Below are 21,647 nucleotides of genomic sequence, written 5' to 3'. Positions count from 1 at the left end.
TGTGTGTAGGTATACATATGCCTGGATCAGGCAAGAGACTCTTTTATTCTTCTCCTTCAAGAGTAAATTAATCTCTGCCTATTTAATTTTGCCTTGTTGCTTACATTATTGTGAGGAGAAAGAGGATTTGGTTTGAATCCTTGGAGTATCAGGTGCTCCTACAGTGTGATTTTATGCCTAAGAAAAAGGCATGTCTACTCTTACAAAATTACCTACCATACCTGCCCTAATTTTCTGAAATCTCTTTAAGAATTGAAAATAAAAGGTCACCCTGCAGGGTCTGTTGGTGGCCTCCTGGAGTTCTGCCTCCTGCCAAATGGCGGAAGGCTGGCAAGTCCCAGTGTGAGCAAAAGGTGCCAGAGGTAGAAGCCAAGAAACAAAACTCTCCGGGGCTCCCTCTGGGACTGCTATCTGGGCTGTGCATTTGGCCACCCCCTCCTAGCAAAGGCAATGGCTTCCAGACTCCTGTGCAGTCATCCTCTTGCTGCTTGCCTAGGGCAAGGGCACCTTGTGCGAGAGGATTGCCCAGAACTTAGGCCTCCAACATTTCTCTAGTAGCCACTGCTTGCGGGAGAACATCAAGGCCAACACCGGAGTTGGTGACATGGCCAAGCAGTACATAGAGAAAGGTCTTTTGGTTCTAGACCTGTGATCACATGCCTAATGATGTTGGAGTTGGAGAATAGATGTGGCAGCACTGCCTCCTAGATGGCTTTCCTAGGACATCAGGGCAAGCTGATGTCCTGGACAAAATCTGTGAAGTGAATCTAGTGATCATGTTAAACATTCCATTTGAAACACTTAAAGATCCTCTCCTAGCGGAAGGGTATATAACCTGGAATTTAATCCACGTCGTATATGTGGAATTGATGACATCGCTGGTGAACCATTAGCCCAGCATGAGGATGATAAACCCAAAGCAGTTGCTGCAAGGCTAAGACAGTACAAAGATGTGGCAAAGCCAGTCACTGAATTATACAAAAGCCAAGGAGTGATCGACGAATTTTCTGGGATAGAGGCTAACAAAATCAAGCCCTGTGTTTACATGCTTTTTTTGAACAAGATCACAGCTATTTAGTCGAAGACACATATTGACCCTGTGCAATGGAAGAATCAGGAAGATTTGGTCATTCATTCGATTGTGTCTATAGTATTGGTATTGTGTCCAAATAAGAAGCTAGCTGAGATAGCTTGCAGCTTCTTTTCTAGTTTTAATGGTGAAGTGATAGGAAAACTAATGAGTAGAAAGAGTTCATGAAGAGTTCCTCTTCTGCCTTTCAAAAGAGTCACCTTCACATGTTTAAGGTGTCTCTGCACTTCTCAAGCCCTTCACAAGAAAGCAAGTGGATTCAAATGGGTACAGGGTGGATTTCAAATGGTGTACAACCTAAACTGTAGCTGATTTTTGCAGCCTTGTTGTTGCAATAGTATCCTTTTTACACATGATGGTGGTGGTCTCTGGTTCTCTCCATTCCGTCAAAGACTGTTGAACCACAGCACCAGTAAGCCTAAGAATGCTAAAGGCTCTATCCCAGGCTTTGTCCCAGGTTCTCAGGTATGTGCCCTCCTGCTCACAATGAAACTGATGCTAATTGCTCTTAGTGGTTGTTTCTCTGGCCTTGAGTGATTGTGTCCAGAGTTTATTTTTTCTCATAGGCATAATTCCTTCTTTTCTGCACCCATGCTCCATAGAATCTCTCCTTTTCAGACATCCTAGGATGAAAGGAATTGGCTTCGGTTTTTTTAACATCTATCTTTTTGACATCTATTTTCTCTGTTCTTAGGCTATGAAATGATACAGGTAGTTATTGCTCTTATTCCTCTCAAATTCTTCTAAGAACTGAGAGCAAGAAGGCTAATTTAGTCTCTTCATGCACCAGAAACTGCGCTATGCAGAGGGTCTTACTTAAGCTGCTGGTCTGACTCTCACGGATTGACATTGCTCCTTTCTTTTATTGTGAAAAAATTAAACACTTGAAATTATTTTGGGAACTTCCTGAAGTCTTTTGGGAATCCTCAAAAAACATGGGAAATATTCACCTACATGAATGTTGAGAACTCATATCTTATGCACAGAAGTAAATAAGACTGTATGAGATTACTGAAATAACAGCATAACTTTTAAGACAACAAAATGCATTTTGAAAATGCTAACTACTGATGTTGACAGTGTCTTTCTCCTGTGAGTGACCCAAGTGTATTACAAGTAGTAAAGGGAATGGAGCCTGTGAGATTGAAGAAAATGTTGCACTAGCTGTGCCTAGACTAACACGACAGTTTTACAATTATGAGAAAACAAAATCGTTATTTTTCTTCTATTCCAACGATTCATTCTAGAATCTAACTCTCAATGTCTAGAATTAGATACAAATATTTTGTCACTCATTGTAACGTAACATTAATAAATCGTTTGTTGAAATATAAAAAGGGATTAAATCTAGGAGAATTAATATGCTAATATAAATGAGTTTTAAAATGTAAATGATGATCTCAGATCTTTGATTGAATTGAGAGAGAGCCTTAGAAAATGAGGAAGAGTTAAGGAAGCTGAGGGAAAAGGGAGAGTTTGACAGTGAAGAGGACTAAACGTAACACAAAGGTTACAGACAAATACTTCATAGTATTTCACCAGGACTTGACTCATCTTCATTAGTTAGAGATGAAGATGATCCCAGGAACACCCATCAACACCTTGGACACCTACAGACCTTGGTCCCCTACAGTCCTCACCGGCACTAAGTCCAGCTGAGGGAGCTTCCTGGGGTCTATATACCTACGTTGTCTCCAGAGAAGGAGCTAACCCTGTCCCTGCCCCCTGTGGCCAGTGGCTCCTGTGTTGTGCCATCTTGGAACTGGAACTACTACAGAAGTGTGTCTTTCTCCAAAGACAAATAGCCATGGCTTCTTCTCACCCTTGAGACTAAGCTACCACCGAACCACCCTAGGCCGGTGGCCTGACATCCCCATGTCAAGCTGTGAGCAGCTGTTACACTTTTTCCTGTGAGACCAAGCAGATGTGAAGCTGCTCCACCTGCTCCTTCCTCCTCCTTGAGCTGTAGCCAAAGCGGAACTCCTTCTCCTGGGAAAGCAGTACCTTGGCCACTCAAAGGAGCCCCACCTCCCCAGTGCCTAAGTTGTTGCAGCTCCTTGCATCCCAAGAAACAGTGTCTTGGCCACCCAGAGCAGTCACACACTCCAGTATCTAAGCTAAAGCAGTGCCATGCATCTCAGGGAAGTGGTGCTTGGGCTGCCCAAAACAGTCACACCACCTGGGCCTGATCTGAAACAGCATGTTGCCCCCTGGGGAAGTGGTGCCTTGCCAAGCTGTTAGCAGCTGCACATCTCAGGGCTGAGATGACATAGCACACACCACATGCCAGGGAAACAGAGCAATGAGTGAACTCAGAAACCTTGCCCAAACTCTAGGACCCTGCTTCCCTGGAGCATAATTAGTTCTCTAGTGTCTGAGCTGCTGAAACACTGTTCTCCTTGGAAAGAAGAATCATTGCTGTGCTATTTCTTCCCTATACCCCAGGGCCCAAATGATAGCTGTGCTCCCCCATTTTAGGGTACCTGCTGCCACTGCATGTAGCCTCGTAGAGTCAGGATACTGCTGAGCCCCACCATTCCAGAGTCTAGAGTCACTGTATGGTGCCTCATCCCCTGGGACCCAAGTTGACACACTGAGCCTTATTGGGTCAGACACCCAAATTGCAGCCATACCCTGCTCCAAAGGCCCAAACATCCACAGCACCCCTTCTTCCCTGGAGTTGGGCCAGTGCTGTGCCCTGCTCCCAAAAGATAGGAATTGTAGCTACAATCCAGTTCCGTGAGCAGTGCTAGGTTGTGCCTCAGAGTCACAGATTCTGGTCCTGTAGGCTACCTGGTCTTCCAACCCTGCTACAGAGAATGAATCTGCACCCCAAGACCCAGGTATCACTATAGGTTTGTGAGACTCTGAACCTAGGATCCTGACCCCACAGCTGCCTCAAGCACCTGCACCTGGAATCCAATGCCACTGCAGCTGCTATTAATAGTAAGCCATGTCACACTTGATATCAAGAAGGATTCCCTCCTCTAAGTCTCTTCATTGTAGGGAAAACAAGGAGGACTTCAAAAGCCCTTGACACTGAGGAGCTATTAACAACCTACACTGCCACTGCCATCCCACAAACTTCTACAGCTTATGCTACTGAGGTGCTCACAGTTACTGTTGACTTTGAACAGCTGCAGAAGCTATTGAAGGGCAGCTTTGCTGGGTATAGTGTTCTTGACTGCACTGTACCTATCTGAAAATAGAATCACTACATCCTTCCAAACTGGCACACCAAAACCCAACTGCAGATGAAAGTTTTTCTCTACAAGATCCACTCTAGAAGTTTTGGAAGAGGTGATTTTTCCACCAGATGCACAGACATCAACATAGGAGCACACACACACAACATTAAAAAGCAAGAAAAATCTGATACCACCAAAGAAATATAATAACTATCTGGTTACAGACCCAATGAAAGTGAAATCAACAAACTGCTGGAAAAGAAATTCAAAATAGTGATCTTAAGAAAACTCAATGAGATACAAGAAAATACAGACAGGCAATTCAACAAAATCAGAAAAAAAATTATGATACAAATGATAAATTCAACAAAGAGATAAAAATCATTGAAAAAGCCAAGAGAAATACTGCAGCTAATGATTTCTATGAATCGAAGAAATAATAGAGAGCTTCAACAGCAGCCTTGATCAAGCCAATAAAAGAATCTCTGAACTTAGGCCTGGAGCAGTGGCTTATGCCTGTAACCCCAGCACTTTGGGAGGCTGAGGTGGATGGATCACGAGGTCAGGAGTTCAAGACCATCCTGGCCAATATAGTGAAACCCTGTCTCTACTAAAAATACAAAAATCAGGTGGGCATGTGGCATGTGCCTGTAGTCCCAACTGCTCAGGGGGCTGAGGCAGGAGAATCGCTTGAACTCAGGAGGCAGAGGTTGCAGTGAGCCGAGATCGTGCCACTGCACTCCAGCCTGGGCAACAGAGCAAGATTCCGTCTCAAAAAAAAAAAAAAAAAAAAGATCTCTGAACTTGAAGATAGGTTATCTGAAATTACCCAGCCAGAAAAAATAAAGGAAATAAGAATGAAAGAGAGTAAAGAAAGGCTACAAGACTTATAGGACCCCCCATTAAGTGAACAAATGTTCTCATTTATGGGAGTTCCAGATGGAAAAGAGAAGGAAAATGGTGTAGAAAAACCTATTTAATAAAATAATAGCTAAAATTTTTCCAAGCTGGGGAGAGATATGGATATCCAGATCTAGGAGTTCAAACGTCTCCAAAAAGATTCAGTCTAAAAATCTACTCCCTGTGGCACTTTATAGTCAAACTATCAAAAGTCAAAGACAAAGAGAATTCTAAAAACATCAAGATAAAAGCATTGAGTCACACATAAAGGAATCCCCATTAGACTAACGCATATTTCTTTGCAGTACCCTTACAGACTAGAAGAAAATGAATTATTTGATGAATTATTTGAAGTGCTGAAAGGAGAAAAACCTGCCAGTCAAGAACACTATACTCAGCAAAGCTACCTTTCAGACATGAGAGAAATAAAGCCTTTTCCAGACAAGCGAAAACTGAGGGAATTTATCACCACTATCCTAGTCTTGCAAAAATCCTTAAGCGAGTCCTACATCTTAAAGTGAAAAGATGGCTATCATGAAACCACGCAAAAGTATAAAACTCAGTGGTAGAGCAGATATACAAAGAGAAAGAGAAAATAATGAAACCCTATCACTACAGAAAACCACTAAACCACAATGATAAACAAGGAAGAAAGGAACAAAGGATATGCAAGACAACTGGAAAACAATTAATATAGTGACATGAATCTTCACCTATCAATAACGACCTTGAATGTAAATTAATTACATTCCCCACCTTAAAGATATAAAATGACTCAACTGGGTTCTGCCTACAAGAAATTCACTTCATCTGGAAAGACACATATAAACCGAACGTGAAAGAGATGGAAAAGGATAGCCTATGCAAACAGAAACCAAAAACAAGCAGGAGTAGCTATACTTATTTCAGATAAAATAATTTTAAGTCAAAAACTCTAAAAAGAGGCAATGAAGTTTAAAAGATGATAAAGGGATAAATTCAGCAAGAGAATATAACAATTGTAAATATATATGCACCCAACATCAGAGCACCTAGATACATAAAGCAAATATTATCAGATCTAAAGAGAGAGATAGACCCCAAAACAATAACAGCTGGGGACTTCAACCCCTTTTTACTCTTTATTAGGAGGTCATTATTCACTACATTTTAGTATAATGGTTAAGAGTTCAGGATCTGGTATTATATTATACTAGCTTGAACCTACTTGCAGATGGCCTTGGGTAAGCTTGTGATTCAGTTTCCCCATCTTCAAAATGAGTAGTATAGTAGTCATTAACTCCATGACTTGTGAAGGTTAATTGAGAATATTTAGAATAGCACCTGGCATATAGTAGGGGCTCAATACATTTTAGCCATTACTATCTTTTTTTGTATTGGCCATTCACACACTTATTCAACTTGGATTTTTTGTATAACCTACATTTGCAAAATGGTTGACTGGCAAAGCTTTAAATCATTAAGTTTGTGTGTGGGTGGGTGGAGCGGGGGGCAGTGAGGAATTCTATTACTTCTAACTAACCAGTTGCACTTTCAGTAGTTTGGTGCATTACCAGACCCAGTGATCACCATATTGATAGTAACCAGCATAGACACCAGCATAGCACGCTGAAATTCAGAAGAGTTGGACTCAAGCCATTTTTCAGCCTCAACTTCTGACTTCAACAATATATTTGTGTCCAAGAATATAAAGGCAAAACACATAGCCTGACTAAAGAAACATTATACACTCTCTTACAGTCAAATTAAGTGTAGTTTAAAGTATTATTTTCAGGACCTTGACTTTTAAATAATGATGATAAGTGACAGTATTTCTACTTTCACACATAACTACTTATGTGAGGTAGTTATTTTTACATATGAATTCTTATTTCATTTTGGTCTTCTGTGTTCCCTTTTCCCATAAATGTCACCCCCACAATGCCCAGCTAGAAACCAGTAACTGCCCTAGGCATTTCCCTTTTCCATCTTCTTCACTTACAGTGACCATTCTGTTTATTTTACTTATTTACTTAATCTATCCTTTCCTCTCCATCCCTTATCCACTGCCATAGTTTAAGCTCTCACTACCTCCCTCCTGGCCTTTCGCAATAATGTACTGGTTTATATCTCCACTATTCCATTTTTCTCAAAGAATTAGAACATTTTAAAGTACAAATAGAGACAAGATCTTGTGTCTATCCTGCTTCAAAGGCTTTAAAAATTCCCCATTGGTGACAGGAAAAGAACCATCTCCTTAGCATGATATACACAGTCCTTCATGTCTGGACTCTACACCCAACTCTACCATCAGCTCCTGCTGTGTTCTCATTATCTTTCTGGACACAGATATTGTCTGTCTTATTTTTGTATCACAGCATTTATTCTACTTCTGGAGTCAATAAATGTTTGTATAATGAAGGGATGCACACATGCATAATAACAAGCATGACTTTTTAAAAACTGGTATTTATCTCTAGGTTTTCTGTAAAGGATTCAAATTTATTTCATATTAAGAGAGTGAAACTTAAAGGTTCAGCTAAAGCTCAATTTTGACACTTAAGAGCTTATCATAGAAATCATATTGTATAATAAAAATACACATATATACATATACATCTATATCAGTATACTGTGTGAACATATATACATATATGTATTATATATTATATATGTATACATATATGTACATATACATATAATATACATGTGTATATGTACACATATATGTATTATATATAATATATAATACATATATATGTACATATACACACATATATAGTACATATATATGTATAATCATTCCTTGGTATCCATGGGAGATTGGTTCCAGGAATTTTACAAATAGAATCTGAAGATGCTAAAGTCCCTTATATAAAATGGCATCGTATTTGCATATAACCTATGCATATCCTCCCACATACTTTAAATCATGTCTAGATTACTTTTAATACCTAATACACTGCGGCCTAGAGCGTCCCGGCCGGGCCCGGCGCCCGGCCAGCGTCCCTGCTTCAGCTCGCCACTGCACTTTGGCCGCCAGGCCCGAGCGGGTGGGAAGGGATCTCTCTAGGAGCTGACACTCAAACCTTCACGACCCATTCGGATTTTTCCAGGACTCAGGAGTGGCACTGGGAAGAAGGGGACCGCTTTCTGCAATTGGCCTCGACACTGGCTGCCAAGAAGACCTGTCGCCTTTGTTTTGAAGTCTCCAGAAATGGAAGAAGAAGGCGAAGTCAGTTGAAGTCACGAGAAATCAGCTAGGCATTTGAAGGCGCTTCCTGAAAACATTTATTCCCTGGTACGTTGTCTGTTTCACCAGCCCTGCCCCTCCTCGGAGCCTGCTTGTGGAATTCTTCCCCTTTGGGTGTGTGGTGGCATTCCCCCCCACCTCCAATGTGGACTCCAAAGGATTTGTCCCTTCTTTGTCATTTGAAATAAAATGATGGCCACGCCTTGGACTGGTCTGCCTGAGGGAGATGGTGACAAGTTCAAGGCCTGCGAGGTCTAAAAAAATAAAGATGGAAAAGAACAAAGTGAAACTGTATCACTGTCCAAAGATGAAACATTCTCCTGGCCAGGTCCCAAAACAGTTATGTTGAAAAGAACATCTCAAGACTTTGGTTTTACATTAAGACATTTTATTGTTTATCCCCCAGAGTCTGCAATTCAATTTTCATATAAGGATGAAGAAAATGGAAACAGAGGAGCCTTTTGAGATTGATGGAAGCTCTGTGCAGCTGGTCAGTCTCTCAGCCATTACTTTGGAAACAGGAAACGCCTCAAGGAAAACAAAGAAACCACTTGGACCCAATGGATACCATTTTGTTAAGCAAGTTAAAGAAGGAGGACCTGCTTTTGAAGCTGGATTATGTACAGGTGACCAAATTATAAACGTCAATGGAGAAAGTGTTATTGGCAAAACCTATTCCCAAGTAATTGCTTTAATTCAAAACAGTGATACAACATTTGAGCTTAGTGTTATGCCAAAATATGAAGACATTCTCCAAGTGGCATATTCTCAAGATGCCTACCTGAAAGGCAACGAAGCTTATAGTGGCAATGCCCGCAATATACCTGAACCTCCACCAATCTGCTATCCCTGGCTGTCATCTGCCCCATCAGCCATGGCACAGCCAGTTGAAATATCTCCTCCTGACTCATCATTGAGCAAACAGCAAACCAGTACACCAGTACTGACACAACCTGGTAGGGTCTATAGAATGGAAATACAAGTGCCTCCATCACCAACAGATGTTGCAAAATCAAACACAGCAGTGTGTGTTTGCAATGAAAGTGTAAGGACTGTCATTGTGCCTTCTGAGAAGGTTGTAGATTTGTTATCCAATAGAAACAACCATACACGTCCTTCACATAGAACTGAAGAAGTGAGGTATGGCGTGAATGAGCAGACCTCTTTAAAAACAGTGTCCAGAACCACATCACCACCATTATCAATTCCCACCACTCATCTAATTCATCAGCCTGCAGGCTCCAGATCATTGGAACCTTCTGGAATTTTACTTAAATCTGGAAATTACAGTGGACATTCTGATGGAATCTCAAGCAGCAGATCTCAAGCTGTGGAGGCTCCCTCTGTATCTGTTAATCACTATTCGCCAAATTCCCATCAGCACATAGACTGGAAAAACTATAAAACTTACAAAGAGTATATTGATAACAGATGATTGCACATAGGTTGTCAGACAATACAAGAAAGATTAGATAGTTTAAGAGCAGCATCTCAAAGCACGATGGATTATAACCAGGTCGTCCCCAGCCGCACTACTTTGCAGGGACAACATCGAAGCACCTCTCATGATCGAGTGCCCCAGTCTGTCCAGATACGGCAACGCAGTGTGTCCCAAGAAAGACTGGAAGATTCTGTGCTAATGAAGTATTGTCCAAGAAGTGCATCTCAAGGAGCACTGACGTCTCCATCTGTTAGTTTTAGTAATCATAGAACTCGTTCATGGGATTATATTGAGGAACAGGATGAAACCTTAGAAAATGTCAATTCTGGAACTCCAATACCTGATTCCAATGGAGAGATAAAACAGACTTACAAGTGGAGTGGGTTTACTGAACAGGATGATAGACGAGGTATTTATGAAAGACCTAGGCAGCAAGAAATTCATAAATCTTTTCGAGGTTCCAATTTTGCTGTGGCTCCAAGCTTTGTTAATTCTGATAACAGGCGAATGAGTGGTAGAGGAGTGGGATCTGTGTCGCAGTTTAAAAAAATTCCACCAGATCTAAAAACACTGCAGCCAAACAGAAATTTTCAGACTACTTGTGGAATGTCACTGCCTCAGTGTATTTCACAAGACAGGTCACCTCTTGTGAAAGTCCGAAGTAATTCTCTGAAAGCTCCTTCCACGCATGTCACAAAACCATCATTTAGCCAGAAATCATTTGTTTCTATCAAAGACCAAAGACCAGTAAATCACTTGCATCAGAACAGTCTGTTGAATCAGCAGACATGGGTAAGGACTGACAGTGCCCCCAATCAGCAAGTGGAGACTGGGAAATCCCCCTCTTTATCTGGAGCCTCTGCCAAACCTGCCCCTCAGTCGAGTGAAAACGCTGGTACTTCAGATTTAGAACTACCTGTCAGTCAAAGGAATCAAGACTTAAGTTTACAAGAGGCTGAAATTGAGCAATCAGATACTTTAGATAATAAAGAAGCTGTCATCCTAAGGGAAAAACCTCCATCTGGACGCCAGACACCGCAGCCTTTAAGGCATCAGTCTTACATCTTGGCAGTAAACGACCAGGAGACCTGGTCAGACACTACCTGCTGGCTGCCCAATGATGCACGTCGAGAGGTCCATATAAAAAGAATGGAGGAAAGAAAAGCCTCGAGTACCAGTCCGCCTGGCGATTCTTTGACTTCCATACCATTTATAGATGAACCAACTAGCCCTAGCATTGATCATGATATTGCACATATCCTTGCTTCTGCTGTTCTATCAGCCTCTACCTTTCAGGTCCCCTCCATAGCAACAGTTCCTCCTAGCCTCACAACTTCAGCTCCATTAATTCGCCGTCAGCTCTCACATGATCACGAATCTGTTGGCCCTCCTAGCCTGGATGCTCAGCCCAACTCAAAGACAGAAAGATCAAAATCATATGATGAGGGTCTGGATGATTACAGAGAAGATGCAAAATTGTCCTTTAAGCACGTATCTAGTCTGAAGGGAATCAAGATCGCAGACAGCCAAAAGTCATCAGAAGACTCTGGGTCCAGAAAAGATTCTTCCTCAGAGGTCTTCAGTGATGCTGCCAAGGAAGGGTGGCTCCATTTCCGACCCCTTGTCACCGATAAGGGCAAGCGAGTTGGTGGAAGTATTCAGCCATGGAAACAGATGTATGTTGTCCTTCGGGGTCATTCACTTTACCTGTACAAAGATAAAAGAGAGCAGACGACTCCGTCTGAGGAAGAGCAGCCCATCAGTGTTAATGCTTGCTTGATAGACATCTTTTACAGTGAGACCAAGAGGAAAAATGTGTTTCGACTCACCATGTCTGACTGTGAATGCCTGTTTCAGGCTGAAGACATAGATGATATGTTAGCTTGGATCAAGACGATCCGGGAGAGCAGCAACCTAAACGAAGAGGACACTGGAGTCACTAACAGGGATCTAATTAGTCGAGCAATAAAAGAATACAACAATCTGATGAGCAAAGCAGAACAGTTGCCAAAAACACCTCGCCAGAGTCTCAGCATCAGGCAAACTTCGCTTGGTGCTAAATCAGAGCCAAAGACTCAAAGCCCACACTCTCCGAAGGAAGAATCGGAAAGGAAACTTCTCAGTAAAGATGATACCAGTCCCCCAAAAGACAAAGGCACATGGAGAAAAGGCATTCCAAGTATCATGAGAAAGACATTTGAGAAAAAGCCAACTGCTACAGGAACTTTCGGCATCCGACTAGATGACTGCCCACCAGCTCATACTAATCGGTATATTCCATTAATAGTTGACATATGTTGCAAATTAGTTGAAGAAAGAGGTCTTGAATATACAAGTATTTACAGAGCTCCTGGAAATAATGCAGCCATCTCAAGTATGCAAGAAGAACTCAACAAGGGAATGGCTGATATTGATATACAAGATGATAAATGGTGAGATTTGAATGTGATAAGCAGTTTACTAAAATCCTTCTTCAGAAAACTCCCTGAGCCTCTCTTCACAAATGATAAATATGCTGATTTTATTGAAGCCAATCGTAAAGAAGATCCTCTAGATCGTCTGAAAACATTAAAAAGACTAATTCACGATTTGCCTGAACATCATTATGAAACACTTAAGTTCCTTTCAGCTCATCTGAAGACAGTGGCAGAAAATTCAGAAAAAAATAAGATGGAACCAAGAAACCTAGCAATAGTGTTTGGTCCCACCCTTGTTCGAACATCAGAAGACAACATCACCCACATGGTCACCCACATGCCTGACCAGTACAAGATCGTAGAAACGTTCATCCAGCACCATGACTGGTTTTTCACAGAAGAAGGTGCTGAAGAGCCTCTTACAACAGTGCAGGAGGAAAGCACAGTAGACTCTCAGCCAGTGCCAAACATAGATCATTTACTCACCAACATTGGAAGGACAGGAGTCTCCCCAGGAGATGTATCAGATTCAGCTACTAGTGACTCAACAAAATCTAAGGGTTCTTGGGGATCTGGAAAGGGTCAGTATAGCAGGGAACTGCTTGTGTCCTCCATCTTTGCAGCTGCTAGTCACAAGAGGAAGAAGCCAAAAGAAAAAGCACAGCCTAGCAGCTCAGAAGATGAACTGGACAATGTATTTTTTAAGAAAGAAAATGTGGAACAGTGTCACAGTGATACTAAAGAGGAGTCCAAAAAAGAAAGTGAGACACTGGGCAGAAAACAGAAGATCATCATTGCCAAAGAAAACAGCACTAGGAAAGACCCCAGCAGGACAAAAGATGAAAAGATATCACTAGGAAAAGAGAGCACGCCTTCTGAAGAACCCTCACCACCACACAACTCAAAACACAACAAGTCACCAACTCTCAGCTGTCGTTTTGCCATCCTGAAAGAGAGCCCCAGGTCACTTCTGGCACAGAAGTCCTCCCACCTTGAAGAGACAGGCTCTGACTCTGGCACTTTGCTCAGCACGTCTTCCCAGGCCTCCCTGGCAAGGTTTTCCATGAAGAAATCAACCAGTCCACAAACGAAACAGCGAGTTTTTGGCCAACGTCAGCACCATCACCTCAGATTATTCCACCACATCGTCTGCTACATACTTGACTAGCCTGGACTCCAGTCGACTGAGCCCTGAGGTGCAATCCGCGGCAGAGAGCAAGGGGGACGAGGCAGATGACGAGAGAAGCGAACTCATCAGCAAAGGGCGGCCTGTGGAAACGGACAGCGAGAGCGAGTTTCCCGTGTTCCCCACAGCCTTGACTTCAGAGAGGCTTTTCCGAGGAAAACTGCAAGAAGTGACTAAGAGCAGCCGGAGAAATTCTGAAGGAAGTGAATTAAGTTGCACCGAGGGAAGTTTAACATCAAGTTTAGATAGCCGGAGACAGCTCTTCAGTTCCCATAAACTCATCGAATGTGATACTCTTTCCAGGAAAAAATCAGCTAGATTCAAGTCAAATAGTGGAAGTCTAGGAGATGCCAAGAATGAGAAAGAAGCACCTTCATTAACTAAAGTGTTTGATGTTATGAAAAAAGGAAAGTCAACTGGGAGTTTACTGACACCCACCAGAGGCGAATCCGAAAAACAGGAACCCACATGGAAAACGAAAACAGCAGATCGGTTAAAACTGAGACCCAGAGCCCCTGCGGATGACATGTTTGGAGTAGGGAATCACAAAGTGAATGCCGAGACTGCTAAAAGGAAAAGCATCCGGCGCAGACATACACTAGGAGGGCACAGAGATGCTACTGAAATCAGCGTTTTGAATTTTTGGAAAGTGTATGAGCAGAGCGGGGAGAGAGAATCTGAACTTTCAGCTGTAAACCAATTAAAACCAAAATGCTCAGCCCAGGACCTTTCCATCTCAGACTGGCTGGCCAGGGAACGCCTACGCACCAGTACCTCTGACCTTAGCAGAGGAGAAATCGGAGATCCCCAGACAGAGAACCCAAGCACACGAGAAATAGCCACGACCGACACACCTTTGTCTCTTCATTGCGACACAGGCAGTTCTTCCAGCACCTTGACTTCAACAAACAGGCCCCTTCTTTCCATACCACCACAGTCACCTGACCAAATACATGGAGAAAGCTTCCAGAACGTGAGCAAAAATGCTAGTTCTGCAGCGAATGCCCAACCTCATAAACTATCTGAAACCCCAGGCAATAAAGCAGAGTTTCATCCCTGTCTTTAAACTGGGGGTATGTCCACTCTAGCAAGTAAAAAAACTACTGTCACACGTTCCAGTAACTCTGTCAATATTTTCTTGTATCAGAATTGTTATTATGCAGCCTTCATTTGGGCTGGTTTCATCATTTTGCACTGTGAAATAGCTTTACAGTGCATTACTACAGCCAGAAGTACATATATATATATATATATATATATATTTAAAAATATATCGGATAGTTGTATACAAATGAGCAAGGTATTTGTTGCAACTTACTACATAGCATATACCCAAAATCACTGAAGAAAATCGCTGGCATCAGTGTGCAGCAAATTTGTTCTTTTGGTTTCATCACTAACGAAAGTGCCTCAGCATAAAAATACAGTTGGTTTTTAGGGTGCCATATTGTTAAAATTAGATAACTTACATTGAATAAACGAATGCGTTTTATTGGTAACAAATTTCATTACATTTACCAGTTTTAACACAGGTGGATACAGAACTTCCATTCTTTAGTCATTCCAGGTGGATCTGAGTTTTATATTCAAACTTTTAATACAGTTTTTGAGTTTTGTGTGACTTGAATTTTTAATCTTTCTGTAAAATACGTAACTTAAATGAACATATTAAATGTGTATCTTTTCTTCAGATACCAGATTTGATATAAATGTTGTAACATAGGTGTGTAGATAGTGGATCCTGGATGGAACTGGCTTCTTTATCGAGAAGAATATAATTCTACATGAGGACTTAATGAATCCAAACCTGTGTCATGCCTGTGTGCATACCCAATTAAACACTGGAAATAAAAATTGTTTTGGTGAAAAAAAATACCTAATACAATGTAAGGACTATGTAAGTCATTACTATATCGTATTTAAAATTTCGTATTTTTATTGTATTGTGATTTTTTATGTTTATTTTTTCAAGTTTTTTCAATATGTGGTTGGTTGAATCCATGATGTGGAACCCATAAATATAGAAGGCCAACCATATGTACTTTCAGACATATTTCATATAATATAGATGTTTATATATCCTAAAAACCTATATATCCTTTAACATGATTATCAGGTTGACCTCTGCATCTTTTGCCAGATAAAATATGAGATGCTTTTATTAAATAGTGGCAATCAAAAAATAACTCTTAAAGCAAGCAGCTAGGCTTCGAGATTAAAAATAACCTTAATCATTAGGAAAATAAAAAATAAAGGTGGGAGGCTGAGGTGGGAGCATCACTTGAGGTTACAAGTTTGAGACCATCCTGGCCAACATGGTGAAACCCTGTCTCTATGAAAAATACAAAAATTAGCATAGCAATGAAGAGCACCTGTAGTCTCAGCTACTCAGGAGGCTGAGGCAGAAGAATCGCTTGAACCCAGGAAGTGGAGGTTGCAGTGAGCCAAGATCACGCCACTGCACCCTAACCTAGGTGACAGAGCCAGACTCTGTCTCAAAAAATAAAAATTAAAAAATTAAAAAATTAAAAAAGGGACCAAAGTGAGGCCAAAAACAACAGGCAGTAAGTTGTTATAATTGGGAACCCAGGGAGTAGAGATCAAACCAAAAGAAAGCATTCCTGAACAGCATGTGACTGTGACCTGGTGAAATGTCTTGTTGACCTGTGCATGTGGCAACTCATTGGACATCTTTTCAACCAGCTGTGTTCGCTCATTGTGAAAGATAAACTGGGTATCTCATATGAGCCAAGCACTATAATAGGCCACATCAGGGCCTAGATGACCAAGTAATAGCCAAAAACTTAAGGAGTTCACAATCTATCAGGGGAGACAAATAAGCCAATAATAATGGTGGCATTTTCAAAATCTTATGAAGCATAGAGAAGACGGCTTCTGATTGAGTAATCTGATCAATAAGGAGCCGAAATCAAAGAAAGTTTCTTAAGAGAGATGACATGAACTGGGCATGTAAGGGGAAGTAGTGAAAGGGAATCAGAGGACTCAGTGTGGGTATTAGCTAGGAAGTTTGTGAATCTGTGGAATGTCAGATGCCAGATGGGAAGTGGCAGGAGAGGGATGAAGCTGGACAGGTGGGTCGAGGACACATGATCCAATATGAAGGACAATCCATATAACAAATGGAGGACAGAAGTCACAAACTCAGTGTCTTAATTTCATGCTCAAAAACCAGGCCACTCCAGAGTAGTTGATTTCACTGGATGGCTGTTCTTTACCTGTAACACAATAAGGCATACTGAACTAGGGTCATTTTGATTTGCTAAGTTTTAAAATCTAAAATCATCCTTTTTATTCAATAGTGTTCTAGAGATTTGTCCTCTCATTAATCATAGTTGTCCAAATACTAATTAAATCATACATAATCCAAACACAGAGATTTTCTAAATGTAGCCAGGCTCATTACAGCTAATTATCTGATCTTCTTCCCAAGAAGCAATGCTTTATTTTAGTGTTGTGAGGATTTTTTTTCCTTTTCTTTACATTCATGCATTTATCTATACTCCCGTCTCTTCTACAAATTGTCCAGTGTAGTCTATAGTGGCTCTAGAATAATATAAGAGTAGAAATATAAGTAGAAATAAATAATTATGACCAGGAAAAACAGAAAAAAGTAAAAGTTTAAGACCAATGCAAAAAGGACACAAATATGCAGATGGTAAGAAGTTGTAATTCTTTCACAAGAGCTTCAAATCTGGCTCTGAACTTTCTGGAAATAGAGCAAAAAGAGACATGACCCAGTTAGCTGTATATTCTCATGAGGAGAGAGAAAAGAAACATACCAGTTCCTCCAGAGACATGGGTTTTAGACCAGATCTACTAACTTGTGTGACATTGGGACAATCACTGAGCTATGCTGTGTTTCACAGTCTTTATCTGTGAAGTGTATAATAATATCTGACTCAGCCAACTTTAGGAGAATCAAAGGGGATTGTAAATAAAGTGCTTTGAATAATATAAAGTGTACAAATGTAAGGTGTTACTCCCCATAGAATGCTGAAAAAATTACTTTGGACAAGCATTTGATATCTATGTACAATGATGCAAACTGCATGGCCCTCAGCAATACCTGCCAGGATGACAATCATGTTGATATTTACATCTATTTGCCAGATAAGAAGGTTGTTACTGGCTGTAGGAGATGTTACTTATCTGACTTTAGATAAGACAATTCTTGGGATGCATCAAGTCTGCCCCTTTATGGAAACAGCATTTCTGATTCAAACCAGCCTAGTCAGAAACATCTCTCAACTACCCCATTTAGATAATTCCCCTTAATAAAGGTATTCATATTTTTATTTGAAACCTCAAGTACAGAGAGTTGAGTTCATCCATACTCATCACATTATTATCACATTAATGGAGCATTATTGCTGACACATGCAAATGCCTTCTCTTTATTTTGACATCAATTTATTCCTGTCTCTACTACCATTGTCTTCCCCTTAAATATACGTGCATTTTAATTTTTGACATATATCATTTTATTTGCATGTCTCTGAAAAACACATATTTTCTTGTGTGCATTTATTTTAATTTACTTAAGTCTTATTGTGCTATAGAGTTCTCTCTGTTTCTTACTTCCTTAGCACTATCTTTAAGATCTATGCATGGCCGCACATGAACATCTAGACCATTGTTGATAGCATTTCCCACATTACTTTCCCATTTCCACCATGACAGATACAAAGATTACCTCCAAGTCCTAGCCTATAAATGTGTTGTCATAAATATTCTTGAATGTGTCCCTTCATGAAACTGGATGATCATTTCTCTGTGAATATTTGTTTAGTCTCACATAAGCCAACCTTAACAATTCTACTTACCATTATTGAAAAACAATTTAAACAAAAATATTTCACTGTAATAAAATAGTTGAAATATGACCTCTATAATCTAATGTAAGACAGGAAGAAGGAAGCAAAGAAAAAATTTAAGTAAAAGAATTTAAATGGTTGAGTTTAAAAAGAAAAAATATGTATTTCAAGTAAGGAAGATAATAGAAGAACGTTCAGTATATACGTGAGTCTGGAGAGTACAAGACAGGAAAGAGTATGGAGACAAGAGGCTGAATTACAGGAACGCCCAATTCTCTTGATTTTTAGTCTTTCTGGGATGTGCATAGTGGGAAGGAAGGAAGATGAAGATTGGCAAGATTCCTGGCTGACTCCTGGAGGTGATTTTGTAACTTAAGCATGAATATTGTCTCCTGCCCTCATGTATTTGGCTCACCTACATAATCACGTACTGTGATTTACTCTCGCAACAGCCACCCCGTGACTAGGTATGTCAGCTGCCAAGACTCCTGTACTTCTCTTCTGGGGACCCAAGACCTACTTGGGCTTCTTTCCCTTCTCTACCTTAGCAGTGATTGGTCTCAGGACATAATGTTTATGTCATGCCTTCTGAGTTTAGGAATATATTCTGTCTCCTAACACAGGCACACCTGCTGTACTGAATACACAGGCAAATGAACACAAAGTCTAATCACTGTTTTATCTACAAATCCTACTAATCCTGGATCACATACACAAAAAAAGACTGAGTATTCTTTTGAGTAAATTTCAATAGTGTCATGAGTTGGAGCAAGTCAAGGTCCTGTGGGGTGTTTGACTTAAATTTAATGGTGACCAAAGCTTTGAACATTCTTCTTTTCCTTGTTTCTACTCTTCTTCTTTCATTTATTGTGACTTTTCAAATAACGGAGAAAATATCACTTAGATAACAAAGCCATGTATGGATGAAGAACACAACACTAAATGAATTTCTGAGATTATAACATCTATGATAATATCAAAATTAGAATGGAGATTATCTCCATCACTCCTTATTCTTTGCATTGGTTAATAGTTCACATTCCCAAGTTTCACGCTGTATCTCTTGGGAAGAATGATGTGATTTTTTTCAAATCTCCCTGACAAGTACTCTCTTAACCTAATTCTACTTGGCCTGGTCTTGAAAGTGTTTCTATTGACACTTCTCTCTTTGCCAACTGACCCAAGTTCTAATGTTGGTAGAAGAAACAAAGTTTCGAAGTAGATATATCTTAATCATCAGAATCACATGTTCTGGGAAAAGAAGCTAATCTGTATACATAACAATAGAGCAAGGAGAAATAGGACTTTGGACAAATCTTAGAAAACTTCTGAGACTCTGTTTCCTCATCCGTACAATGAGAATATTAAGGAAATGGTGTCTAAATGTCTTCCAGATCTGATCAGACCCTCTACTTCTTCCACTGCCCACTGCTCACTGTCCTCTTTGCATATATTTTCTTCTTCAGCAATCATAAATAAAGAAAAATTTGTGTATATAGATACACATGGGTAGTTATTACATATGATGTTACTGAGTGTCCATTATATCCTAGGCATTTTACTTGTGTTGCCCCATTTAATCCTTATTTAATGCTGCAATGTATTATTAACCATATTTTATATATGAGAAATCATCTATAAAGGTTAAGCAATTTACATGAAACCTACAGTTAGTAAATGAGAAGCCTGGAGTCAAACTCTGGTTTATAAACTCCCAAATCTACACTCTTTACATTAAAATATATTGCCAATCACACAAATAAGTACAAACCGATGTGCAGACTAGAAAGACCAAAATTGTTCTCCTTCCAACTTTAGTACTATAGAAGATATGTTCAAGTGTTTCTGCTTTTTGGGTGGTATGCTTGTAAATTGCAAATACCAAAAAGATCTAATCTAGGGTCTTAACATTTACAGGATGAAAAAGAGAGGTGGTGACAGTGGAGAGAGAGAAAGAGAGGGAGGGAAGGAAATGCCAAACTGAGTCAATAAAGGAGTTCAGCGGAGAGGAAAATTATTCTGAACTGGGACTTTTCTGGGTTGCTTCACAAACATGGTAGAACTTGCAGTTCTAGAGACCTAGAGAAGAAATGCCTTCGTCAGTGCAGAACAAGGGTTTGTATGTATTTAGGGTACTTGTAACTACAAATAACAGATAACATACAATTCAACTTGGCATAAATAATAAGGAAAATTTATTATCCTATCTAACAAGAACTCTCAAGGTAAGATGGCTTCAGGATTGGATCACTTCATGCTTTACATCACCAGGGATCCATATATATATATATATATATTTTTTTTTTTTTTTTTGCATCCTTTTGCTTTGCCCTCCTACTCTTAGTTGTCCTCATAGTTGCAGGAAAGCTACCGCAGTTCATGATATCAAATGCAGGCATAACTACATCGAGTAGGGACTACTTCCCATGAATTTATTTTTAAGAATAAAGATCTATTTCCTATAGTCCCCTGGCATATTATTCTTCATCTTTCATTGGCTAGAATTAAGATATATGCCCGTGCCTAAACCAATCACTGGCAGGACAATGAGGCCACCACGATGCATTTAAGCCAATCAGGACTGACCGCTTGAACTGGGAATAGAGCCAGCCTTGTCTGAATCCCACAGGGAAGTGATGGATACTCCTGCAGAAGCAGATCTCTGCCCCTGGACAGATGGGGAAAGGCTACTGGGAAGGCAGTTAGTGTCTGCTGCAGTGCACACAAAAATGGGAAGCAGTACGTGCAATGCTCTGGAAAGATGATTGCAGCAAGAGCTTCACCTAAAGGACTAGTGAGGACAGGATTGTATCAATAGGTAAGTAGACCAGAATGAGAATTTCTAGAGCTAACTATGGAAAATCCAGAAGGAAGAAAGGAAGGATAAAAGAATTTATCTCTGGGCTAGTAGAAAGATGCTACATTACTTTCTTCTCATGTTAGGAAAAGGGGACTAGTTTCAAGGGATTTTAGCATAGTTTCTAGTCTTCTAGATCATTATTAACTCTTTTTTTGGTAGTTTCTACTATTTTCTCTAGTTTTTTTTTTTAATTTTCAAAATTGCTCTAAACTAATATATTGACAGTGTTCTTCCTGTTCCCTTCCTGTTGGCCATTTCTCTTATGCCTAATTGTTTATTTTCTGACCATTGAGCAAAGGGTCCTACAACCTTAAGAGGCAGAAATGCAGAGATGAATGACAAACTTAAAAGTGTCCTAGAAATAGACAGACAAAAAGAAAAGAGTGTTCTCAGTTCAGTCTTGCCAACAGAAAGAGATAATCTCTTCAGAGTTAGAAAATATGAAGGCCAGTAAGTGCATAGAAAGAGATAATTAACAATAACAAATATTATTGAATA

At 40.2% G+C, this 21,647-nt stretch overlaps 1 protein-coding gene and 1 pseudogene across 1 annotated transcript; both read left to right on the top strand.

The window, feature by feature from the left end:
• The first annotated feature begins 450 nt into the window (after positions 1 to 450).
• LOC100993590 (adenylate kinase 4, mitochondrial-like) lies at positions 451 to 8,421 on the top strand (annotated as a pseudogene).
• Positions 8,211 to 14,529, top strand: LOC100969390 (rho GTPase-activating protein 21-like). Its single transcript, XM_055113911.2, is given in 2 exon segments — positions 8,211 to 13,360; positions 13,362 to 14,529. Coding segments are annotated over 2 exon segments (5,676 nt in total). The 5' UTR covers positions 8,211 to 8,843; the 3' UTR covers positions 14,521 to 14,529.
• Positions 14,530 to 21,647: the final 7,118 nt, after the last annotated feature.

This window comes from Pan paniscus, chromosome 5 (assembly GCF_029289425.2).
Source record: "Pan paniscus chromosome 5, NHGRI_mPanPan1-v2.0_pri, whole genome shotgun sequence".
In the NCBI taxonomy this organism is placed as follows: Eukaryota; Metazoa; Chordata; class Mammalia; order Primates; family Hominidae; genus Pan; species Pan paniscus.
This window is presented reverse-complemented; position numbering and strand designations above follow the sequence as displayed.